We start from the raw sequence: 12,222 nt of genomic DNA on the forward strand, positions 1-12,222 counted from the left end.
TATTTACAACACAGAAGATCCTTCCTAACATTATACATTCTGGACCCCTAAACAGAGCTCATTAAAATAATAGTTATCTGGCTGGGCATGGTAACTTATGCCTGTAATTCTAGCACTTTGGGAGGCTGAGGTGGGAGGCTCACTTGAGGCCAGTAGTTTGAGACCAGCCTAGTTTACATAACGAGACCCCTGTCTCCAAAAAAAGTAAATTTAAGAAGATAATAATAGTTACCTGTCTTTTTATTATATACTAAGCTATTTAAAAATAGGAAACAAATATTTTCATATTTTCAGGTTTAGACTAAGTTATCAGAACTCTCAAAGAGTAGAGGTAGAATTTTTATAAATCGAAAAATACCTAAATGTTTTCTCAAACCAAACTCATAAATCTATTATCTTGCTCTACATTTTAAAAAATTAAATCCAGTATTAAAAAAATATATAGATACATGAGGGATACACTTTAAAATCATTTATAATTTGACCAGCATAGGCAGGGAAATTGAACTGTGGTCCAATACTGTAACAAAATAGATCCACCTCTTGATATAAAAGAAGCTGACCAGCAGGAAGCAATGTTTGAGCGTATTTTGAAATAACACTGCTGTGACCCAGGGGTAGATAGCACAAATCAGCCTTACTAAAAACATGCAAATACAGCTTGATTCTTGATAATTCGTGGGAAATACATTACTTTGCGGACCAGATGGTTATTTTACAGGCAAGTTGATTTTACAACTGAAGTATCAGAGTGAAGGATACTAGCAAATGCATTGGGTTTAAAAAGATAAGTAAATTATGGAAGGGGGAAAAAAAACCACTCCAGATTAGATAAATAAGATTGCTACGAGAAGCTTGTGTGGGAAATGAACTGAAATGCAAACATAGCACCATGACAAACCAGGAGAGAGAGTTAGACTGAAAGTACAGCCAAAGATTGGTCTGTCAAGGTGAAATTCAGTTAAGTTCATTGGGGATATGAAAAATAAATAAACAAAACAAATCTTGCGACCATTAGCTACTGAAGTTTATCATGTCATGAAGGGAGAGAAGGGAGCATTTACCTGTTAGGAAATGATGTCTAAATGACATTCCATGATATTTTTCTAGAGTCATTGAATGAGTTCATACGGAAGCTTAATTTCAACAACTGGCAATTCATTAAGCATGCAATTTGACCTCTGTGTTGAAAGGGAAGTCAAATGTTGGTTCTAAATAGGCACTTGGAATTTTGAAAAGAAAAGAATTTAAAAAAAAATACTATGGTGTCCGTCAACACCTCTGCACCTCTCAGAGAGGCAGAGGACAAAGGAGGACAATATATGGACTACTTTGGAAGTCACAAGACATGACCACTGGCTAGGCATATTGAATCCTTGTGGAGGGCCTAAAGCACACCACAGGAGAAGCCATATTTCTGCCCTTCAGGTGTGTTTATAATAAGTGTACATTAGACAGCTCCACTACAGGGAAGTTCTTGGGTACTCCTGATTCCTTTTTGTCCATTATGGATGACTTGAGAGTGCTTTCTGTCACATTTGGCTCTGACCTTTCAACCAGCTGCTTTTTGTGTCCCTAAGATGGAGATTGAGATGGAGATTAACTTGTTGACTGATGTGTTTAGTGTTCCAGTACCTGTGCTGGTGGGTACCAGCGGCGTGTTGTTGTGTGTCAAGATGAAAATGGATATACCGCAAATGACTGTGTGGAGAGAATAAAACCTGATGAGCAAAGAGCTTGTGAATCCGGCCCTTGTCCTCAGTGGGTTTATGGCAACTGGGGAGAGGTAAGAGTGAACAGGAACTGTCTGTCTGTATTTCTTATGGATCAAACACAGAGGGATTGTGCTGACCAAACTTGTGCTGACTTTTATTTTAAGTAATAATAACTAGCTCTGCTAGAAGCTTCTGGATTTGGGATTAACTGGGAGACCTTTCTTAATTCTGGACTATTTTTAAAGTGCACTTGTTACCACTATGAGATAGCTTGAATGCGTAAGAGAGGAAAATTAGGAAAGAACAGATAAATACTGGTTTAAGTTATTAGTTCTCCTATAATGATTAAAAGATGGGCACTTTTATGAGACTGATGCGCTGCCTACTGTGCTAAGAAGGCACCAAGATGGGCACTTTTTTTGTTTTTGTTTTTGTTTTTTTGAGTTGGAGTCTCACTCTGTCGCCCAGACTGGAGTGCAGTGGCCACTCCTGGCCACCGCAGCCTCGACCTGCTGGGCTCCGGCGATCCTTCCACCTCAGGCTTCCAAGTAGCTGGAACTACAGGCGCACACCACCATGCCTGGCAATTTTTTTTTTAACTTATTGTAGAGATGAGGTCTTACCCAGTTACCCAGGCGGGTCTCGAACCCGCGGGCTCAGGCAATCCACTCACCTCAGCCTCCCAAGGCGTGGGATTACAGGCTGAGCCACCGAACCCGGCTAAGATGGGCACTTTTAAAGTGATTGAAAATATGTGTTAAATTGTCTGATGGAAGTCTTGCCATCTTCTTTATAGTTTTGGGATGTTTGTGGTATACCCTTGCTCCCATGGCATAATGTTACCAAAATTCTAAATCCCTGATGAAGCTAGAATGAATAAGTGTTATTATTCCTATGAAATATGATGTATTTTTATTGTAGACGTGAATAAGTAGCTGTATGTTCTCAAATAATTAAATTCTTCAGCTGTTACCTTTTCAGAGTTGCCTGCTATGACTGATAAAGGGCAATTGAGTATTTGGAGCAGAGAAGACTGGGTTCCATTCCCAGCCCTGGCTCTTATAAACTTTGTGACTTTGGCAAATACTGTAACTTTGTCAACTGTTTATATCCTCATCTGTGAATGGAGATGATAATAGCACCAACTTCATAGTATTCGTGACCATTATATGAGATAGCGTCTGCCAGATGCTTAGCACCTAGCCTTCAATTATTTAACTGCTATTATAATAATGTAGTAATAATTAATGCTAAGAATAAGTATTATCATTAATAGTACTGTTGTTATTAAGTGGGATGTTGAGCCCCTATTACGTGTATGGCTTACATGTTCATTGTTTTGTGTTCACTTAATTAAGATATATCTTTCTACTCTTGAATCCACATTGAGAACACATACTTAAATCTTGTTGAGTTCTGTCTTGACTGTAAGATTTATCAAATAAAGTAAAACACAATAATTAACACCTTGGAGGCCTCAGTGCCAAGAGGGATAAAAAAAATAAATGAGATTGATGGGTACATTAGTCCACACCCTTGACTAACCAAAATCATGTGTCCACATTTCATGGTTTTATACACGTAACCTAGTAGTCATAGGCAATCATAACAGGGATTTTTGTTGACTTTCATTGACAGTTACATCATTCTGGAGAGCTTTGTTGAAGGGAAGGAAAGGGGGTGAGGCTTTGTGATTCGTGTATTGTGGGTTTCTCGAAATTCCTTACAAAATTCTGTCCTGTGGGACCTGTGATTAAGCTTCTGTAATTGGATCCAAGCCAGAAGAGTCCACGAATTTGCTGGGATGCTTGCTGTCAGCACAGACCAGATCATTCCAATTTCTGTGGGAGATCTGGCCTTGGCACAGCAGGGAAACCAAATGTCAATGTTCCTGGATGTGAGCACAGCAGCACTGTCCAAGAAATACAACTTGTTCCTGCCTCAGAAGTTTGGATCTAGCCAGGAGTCAGAACTTCGTCCAGCATTCCCATCATGCTGTTTAGTCATCCAAGGGGAAAGTCATAACTGTCCTAAGATTCATAGATAGAGTAGGATCTTTTAGCGTCATAAAGGTCTATGGAGAATGGAGTTAGAGAATAGCCAAAGATTGGTAATAGCTTCTTAGAAGTTGCCAGAAAATAAAACCAGCTAAGTCATTACCTCTTTTATTTGATATAAGGTAGCTTTTGTTTGTTTATATTTGTTTTGGTGTTGATTTTGGTTTCATATGCCTCAAAGAATCCTATCTTTTGAGATGTGTCAGATAATTGTCATACTCACAAGGGTATTCCAGAAACTTGTCAAGTGATTGACCTTGATCAAGTTAATCAACTTTTCTGAGCATCAGTTGCCCCATATATAAAATGGCTCAAATAACTATACTCCCCTTGATGAGAAAATACATATAAAACCCCTTAACACAAGTGAAGAGAAAGCACTCAATAACCAATATTCATCACGGTAGGAGAGCTTTGGTTTGTTGTACATACCAATGTGGGTAATTCAGTGTGGTTCTGTATATCAGAAACTTAGCTTGCCCAATGCCATAATAGAGTTTGACTGAGAAATGTTTCTTGGGGAAAAGAAAATTTGCCATTGACCATTCAGACAAAATAACTACAGTCTTCCTTTTCCTTCTTCCAGTGCACTAAGCTCTGTGGCGGAGGCATGCGAACAAGACTGGTGGTCTGTCAGCGGTCCAATGGTGAACGGTTTCCAGATTTGAGCTGTGAAATTCTTGATAAACCTCCTGATCGTGAGCAGTGTAACACACATGCTTGTCCACAAGATGCTGCATGGAGTACTGGCCCTTGGAGCTCGGTACGGCCCTAACTATTAATGTTTGTTAACCAAACTAATTCCAAAGTATTCTGGGGCACTCCTCTGCAACAGATAATTGTCATACTCACAAGGGCATTCCAGAAAATATGCTATAAATAGTCTGTCATTTCCTCCATATTGACGCACAATAGAATTAACTTCTTATGATATTGCCAAAGTGACTTTACAGAATACATGTACCTCATACAGGACCTGGTGCCAAGAAGTAGCTGCCCTTTCCTAGAAGAACTATGGATCTACATATATAGTGATTTAAGCAGACAACTCAGTAGCAGACACTCTTTCCTTTTCTAAGCTATGGTAGTTTTGACTTTTGGAGAAGGATACCTGCTTATTGAGGCTAAAGCAATTTTTCTTCAGTGACTATAATTTGCCTCTGTGTGACTTGGGTACAGTTCTCAACACAATCATCACAAAGCTGTGCCCACAAAATAGACTAAAATTACTTTGAAAATGCAAAAGACCAACAGTGGAATCAGTGACCTGGTGCCTTTTATGGTGTCCAAAGTGTTCTTTCTCTCTCTTGAATCAGGACAGGAAGCCCATTTGAAACCAATTTTTGCTTTGGTCTTAGTCTTCCTTTGCTTTCTGCTTAGCTAGCAACTGACATGGTGAGACAGGTTTGCCACTGTAAATACTATGCAAACTTCTGGGGCAGCTCTTGGCAAACAGAAGGATGGCTGTGTCAAAACAATACTTTGGCTAAGTTGTGCTGTAAGCTGTGGAGCCATTAGGGCTGTTTCGTGTAAATAGAGTAAATGGTCCTGTAAATACATTAATTGCACTGAAGCTGAAATTTAGTATTATATGAAGTCATATTCAGAGTCTTTTTTATTTAATCTTGTTCTGAGGCAAAGTTTTAACCATTCCTGAAACCAGCTAAAGAGCAGATAAAGTGACATGGTTGATACCTGTTGACACTTCTAAGAGTCAAGAGTTTCAACTTCTGAGGCTGTGTCTGCAGGTATAACACGAGCTATGTAACCACTGTCCATTGTAGTAAGTAGAAATATAGATACATTTAGAATTGTATTAAGTAGAAATCTAGAAGAATTCAAGAATTTATCCCAACTGGTACTATTTAGCTGGGCTGTAAGGATTTTATTCTGGAGTTTAAGAAATGTCACTCTGAGTCAGGTGTATTTTTTCTACAATAATTGCACCCTACACAAAGAACATTTTGAAGATAAGAAATAACCTTAGAATGTCAGGAACATCTTCTGGCATTCCCAACTTTCCTACTAACCTATTATATACTTTTTTTAAAAATTTCCCTCTTGAGCTCATTATATTTTTGCCCAGTTCACTAACTAATGGCAATACCAGTGCCAGAGTTATGTTTCAGAAAGTCAACTAGCTTTCCAAAAAGGAATATTTCATTAATTTTGACCCCCCCCCAAAATCGCTTAACCCTTAGAGAGAGTTACACAATCCTCTTCATTGCATACTCCTGTGATTTGGTGGAAAAAAACAAATTTGTATTTTTTATGCTCTAGACTCTAATTCCATTGATCACTCTGTATTTTTCTCTCGACAAAGAATTATTTGGAAAAACAAGGGGAAAAATATAATAGTCTTAAAGAATTATACAGTAATTTCCGGAGCATTCTTTTCCTTGAAAAACTTCTAAATACAGCTCATTTTTTTAAAAACACAGGATCACTACTATCCTCCCCCACAGGTATTTTAAGAGCATAAATGTTTAAATTTTTAAACATGAACTACTAATTATTTTAACTGAAAACATGAAGTTTATTTAATGTAGTTTTTCTTCTTGGGCCTGCACACAGTTTTCTGAAATAGAGAAAGAACGAGAGGGAGAGAGAAATTCTATTGTTGTAGTATGCACAGAAGCAAGTGTATGGATTTTAAAAATAGTCATACTGACTGTGTGATTTTAATGCTTTCTTTATAAAGTGGTCATTATTAAAAATATATATATGTATATATATATGTGTGTGTGTGTATATATATATATATATATATGTGTGTGTGTGTGTGTGTGTGTGTGTGTGTGTGTGTGTGTGTATTTAAAAGCCTCTATAGTCTAAGAGCAAGGCCACTTCTGTAAGGCTTTTAATTGTGATTTAAAAAAAAAATTAAATCAAAAGCATTGTCTTTAAATAGAAGATAAATTTGTTATTACTTTTCCCAAATATTTGTGTGAGGACAGTCTTTCAGATTCTTACTGTAAGATTTTGATTTTACTTTTGTGTTTATTTCTGTGTATGCTTTGGTATACTCTCTTAATCATTCTAAATTTAAGCATACCTCAGTGAATTGTGTAATAGCCATAAAACCTCTTCTGTGGTGCTTCATCATTGTAACTGATGGTGAAACTAACAACAATAAAAAGTATATTTGAGGTGCTAACATGTTGCTTTCAAGAGAAAGCAAATTAGATTTATTAGACACCAAGGGTAGCAATTAGTCCTTCTGCCTGATTGCTTTCTCTCCCCAGTACTCCCACACAGTAGATGATGTCAAGAAGCAACTGCTGCTGTGTGAGTTAGCCTTCTCCAGGATCAAAATGGAGAGAGCCCATTTCAACACTTGTTACTGAAAAGTAGTATTTAGAAAAGAAACCCCAAGTCATTGTTCATATGGCTTCCGGAGTCCTAAAATGAAGCTTCTATGAACCTAGGTTTCAAGTACCCATTTTAGACACACTCACTAAATTCTGACTAGTGAGTCATTGTGAATTTAAAAGTCGTGATTGTGAAAAGCATCCTCTAAAAATTCAGACTTTTCTATTCTTTTTAAAATGTGTCTGTGGATGCTTTTGGGGTAACATTTTATTTTTGAAATAAGGCTCTTAAAATCACATGTCTTTCTGTCGACTCCTGCAGCCAGTCCTAGGATAACACTGAGTAGTGAATGCACACATCCCTTGACTGGAGGAGTATATTGGAAAGAGACCTTTCTACTGGCAAGCCACAGGCAGAAAGAAACCTAAAAACCCAGAGCATTCTAGAGCAAGCTAATTCATCTAGACAATTAGCATTTCAAAGTCTACTAGGTGATACCATATATCCAAGATGGTGTTTTAGTTTTCCTTTGTGCATTGCCCCATGTATCTGTTTGCTGATCAACTTGGAGACTGTGGTTCTCCTTAGGAGAAATTGCTTGTTTGGGTTTTTCATGACAAACCTAAAAGTGTTCTCTGAGCCTTGCTTTAGGTGCATTGGAATAATGCCTGTTGACCTGAATAATGAGAATTGATGAGCTCAAGAAGGAACTGTGCTTTCGTTTCTGCTTGGCCAACTTATGAATTTGTGTCTACCTCATTTTCGTATTAAAGTTTGCAGCTTCTGTAGGTAGGAAGAGAAAATGTTTGACATCAATATTTTATAACATCACTGCATCTATCTCTAGAAAAAAATAAAGATAGTAAATACCACTACTATATTTTCTAAACACAGTTTTAAACAGCCACACCTATTATTTTCTGAGTATTTTGGGCAATACAGATTTCTATGTGTTTATATAATAAAGCATATTTATTTTTTTCATGTTATTTAATTTTATATATGTTGTTTAAAAATCAGTGTTTAATAGCAGACTGTAAAGGCAAGTAGACTGTGTCAATTAGAAATGAATGTATATGTTTTTTGGGTTTTAAAAAGATAGATTTTAATTTTGTAAATTCCTTCTAACCTGTACAACCCCTCCCTCAAATCCGAGTAGCCAAGTGTCAAGCTTTGTGTAATTAGATAGTTTGAAGTGTGTATTTTAAAGGGATACTTTAAAAAAGATTTCGGAATTGGAAATGATGCTTAGTTATATAAACAAAAATGTGTGAGGCTTAACATTTTGTTGGGTATTTTTTATTTTCTAATATTGTTGTCCTGAGTCATTGAGTCTCAACTATGAAATATGAATGTTCCATTTATTGAATTTGTAGATAATGATAAAACATAGCCAGAAGACAACAAAAGTGATTAGAAGAAATGCTTCTGAACACATAAGATAAATTAAGTATAGGAAAAAGCAAATCTAATATGCATAAATTTGATTACACCTTACTCTTTGTGTTCAGATAGCTGTAAAAGGCTTATAATATTTGTCAATTTTGTTATTTGTTCATCTGCAGTACATTTCAGAAAGCATTTCTAATGAAAGGAAAATAAAGAAAATACTGTAACAATAAACTTGGAAATTTCAAGAGAGCCTGCCCTTTTCAAAAGCATCTAAATCATAGAAATGACCCCAAAGGTCTATTGATACCTCATGTCCCTACTCAGGCTTCATTTTGCACAATAGTTTATTATGATACTTGGAGGTGAAAGGACCACAATAAGAGGGGCCTTGTATGAGTTAGAATTTTTAATTAAGGTGAAGAATAAAGAGACAATAACAATAACTAACAATATTTACTGCGTACCAAGCCAAGTTAAGCAAATACACATCATCACATTGACCCTCTTGTGAGAATGACGGTCTTAGGAACCCGTTTGATTTGGTGATAATCTACCTCAATGATGTTACCTCAATATCAGTGTACTGATTATGCTAATCTTCTTTTGGAAGAAATAAATAGCCTCACTTCAGAATGAATTTTTAGTCTCCTCATTATATTAATAAGTGATATGTCTAAAATTCAAAGTTCACCTAACCTTAACATTCTTTAGCTAATTTTGACATTGTCCATTTGACTCTAACAGTAGAAAATCCAAATTCATTACTGTTATTGGTATATTCTAATAATGAGCAATTGTTAAAACTTCAAACAACTGTTGTTACAAAAACATGGCAGAGAGAGAATGACAAAAACATTCCTCTCATTTAAAAAATACAATTTTAGCTAGATTAAGAGTTTGAGATCAAGATTTTGACTCTAAGGAATATTACAATAAATGCATATGTATTTTTTATAAATAGGATATTTTTATTAAAATGAAGACATTTTAAACATTGCTAGCACTTCTAAAGAAGAAATAAGAACCATATTAAATGACTTTGTCAATATGGGGTATAAAAATTCTGGTAATTTTTTGGGGAGCAAAACATTATGACATATGAAATTACAAAACTTACCATGAGTTAGGTGTAGAACTCATCTTTAATGTGCTCAGAACAATCAAAATTATTGTCCGCAACTATTTCATTGAAGAACAAAACTCAGTAGAGTTTTAATAATTTTTTTCAGTAATTACAGAGATTGCATGTCTATGAAAATTGTGCCTGCCTAACATGAAATAGCTCATGATAGCTTGACAGATTTCTATTTTTATGGGTTTAAAAAGTCTGAAGGTGGGGAGGAGCAGGGATAGGAGGGTTATTGGACTCTGAGGAGGAGTACAGGTTCTTTCCCTGACTCCTGTTGTGGAGTGGCCTTTCTGGAATTGAAAGGAACAGAAACTTTGGAATGTGGAGTGGGAGGTAAAGTTTGAGTCCCATGTAATTGACTGGGAGGGAATCCTAGAGATTAGTGATGGCAGTTGAGGAAGATTTACTTTTGGACTAGAGTGGGGATGAGGTGAAGGAGTAAAAAACTCTGGGTCATTCCTTTTTTTAAAAAAGTCATTCATTTTTCAACAAATACTTTTTAAGTGCCTACTGTGGGCCAAGTGCTGTTTCAAGTGTTAAGAATACAACAATAAGCAAGTTGGAACTATTTACTCAAATGGAGCATGAGAGATTTTATATTAAATAAAGAAAATTAAACACATGTAACTTAAAAACTAGTACTTCCCCCCCCAACCCCAGTAACCTCACTACCACCATAAAAATAAAAACTGCTAAGTTACATATCTTTGTGGTTGCTGATAATGTTTGTTCAGTAAATATAAATTAGCTAGCCTGTCTTTGACTTTAAATGTGCAATTGCACAATCATTTTCAGTGATAAATACTGTCTGACTGATGGCATGGAACTTTAAAACCTCCCCTCAGAGAATATGCTTCTATTCACCATTACATTAGAACCCAAATGTGAGTTCAGTGGTCTTAGAGCCAGGATAAGTGAAAGATCTGACTTTTTGCTTTCTTCCTGCTGGAGTCTTCTGCCTCCATTCAGGCATGGAGAGTTGTGGTCTGAGGGTACATTTCCCCTTTGTTATTTAATGGTTAACAACTAAAAGATCTGGAATGTATGAACTGCCACACCACCTTGCTCCTTGTTTTCTCTAAAGTGGGATCATTGTCATCAATGGTTTTAAAGACCACAACTTCCCTTTCCAGAAATTTATAAAACAGAAAATTGATAGCCAAGAAAAATGCATCCAGAGGTAGAATGGAAAACAACTCATATAGGTAGAGTCCAGAAACCTGTGGTTCTTATATGTGTATCTCCTACATGGAAGCCATTAGCCACATGTGCTGATACTGAGCACTTGAAATGTGGGTGACAAAGAAACATTTTAAAATTTGTATTTAATTTTAATTCTCTAAATTTAAATAACCACCTGTAGCTGGTAGCTACCATATTGGACAGGGCAACTTCAGGCAACAGGGCACCTTTAGCAAGTAATAACAAACTAGCCAAGAAATCAATAAACTTATAAAAATAATTTGGGGAGAAAAACCCTATGTCAGCACGTCAGCAAGGGTCCCTACATAGGATGCTCTTACAGCCAGTGATTAGCATTCTCTTGCCCTTCTTGTGTTTTGTGCCTTTGTTTTGGAAAACTTCAGTGGGTGTTCCCTGACAGCTGGGCATTAGGACAAACAGAGGGCAGTGAAAAGAGAGCCTATCAGAGCTGGATGCCTTGAGCGAAGTCACTCCAGGGCTTCACTGTAAAAGCAGCTGTTAAAACAAACTCTCCTCTTGTGCATCTCAAAGTTCAAGTTCATTGTGGCAGTGAGTTCAGCTAAGGAGAAAGCATGTTTGTGTGTTCAATGGGTTGAAAGGGCAAGGCTTGATTGATGCTTTTTAGGAGAAGGCTAAAGTAGAAAACACCAGGTAGCCACCTTGTAGAAACTTGAATTCCAAGAGATCATTCCCTCTTTGAAGGAAAAGTTTCAGGAAGGCTGCTTTTCATATTCACTGAACCCAGTAGGTGAAGGTTGAGCAGATTAGCTTTGCTGGGTTCTGTTTCAAAGACACATCACAAGAAACAGAGTTGAGGCAGTATCTCTTCCATCACTGCAATTGTCATCATTTAACTTTGCAAAACTTAACCTCCACAATGATTAAAGAAAAAACAACAACTCTATAGATTTATTCACATTTATACCCTATACTTAAACTCCCAAGAAATTTAAATTTGTGCAACAACATTGACTGCTAATTGACTAGTGATATCAATGCTCTTTTCCAGTGGCCAGATAAAATGTTTTGGTTTTTGTTTTGTTTCTTTCCTCTTTAGGGCAATATCCTGATTTAAACTATAATCCAACAAGTGGTCAAGTTCTTTTAGAAGTACTAACTAATCTATTATGCTCACTCTCAGTTTGTCTAAGACTAAAATGAGAAATAATTCAAATAATTCTCCCTAAGCCCGTTCTTCTAAAATATATTCAAAAAGTGGGACAACCCCTTCGGGTCCCCTCCCATTGTGGGACCTTTCTGTCCTCTTAATAAATCCTGCTTTCAAAAAAATAAAAATAAAATATATCAAAAAGTGAGTGAAGCCAGGCTCGGTGGCTCAGCCTGTAATCCCCTGCCTTTGGGAGGCTGAGGTGAGTGGATTGCCTGAGCCCGCGGGTTCAAGATCCGCCTGGGC

The 12,222-nt window shown here is 36.7% G+C and overlaps 1 protein-coding gene across 1 annotated transcript in view; it reads left to right on the top strand.

Annotated features, from left to right (window-relative positions):
• ADAMTS9 (ADAM metallopeptidase with thrombospondin type 1 motif 9) overlaps positions 1-12,222 on the top strand; it is a 216,135-nt gene that overhangs the window by 140,857 nt on the left and 63,056 nt on the right. Inside the window, exons 31-32 of the mRNA XM_021712572.1 lie at positions 1,625-1,786; positions 4,359-4,535. Coding sequence (XP_021568247.1) covers positions 1,625-1,786; positions 4,359-4,535 — 339 coding nt within the window. The remainder of the gene's footprint in view (positions 1-1,624; positions 1,787-4,358; positions 4,536-12,222) is intronic.

Source organism: Carlito syrichta, unplaced genomic scaffold (genome assembly GCF_000164805.1).
Source record: "Carlito syrichta isolate Samal-C Ts95f unplaced genomic scaffold, Tarsius_syrichta-2.0.1 Scaffold303370, whole genome shotgun sequence".
In the NCBI taxonomy this organism is placed as follows: Eukaryota; Metazoa; Chordata; class Mammalia; order Primates; family Tarsiidae; genus Carlito; species Carlito syrichta.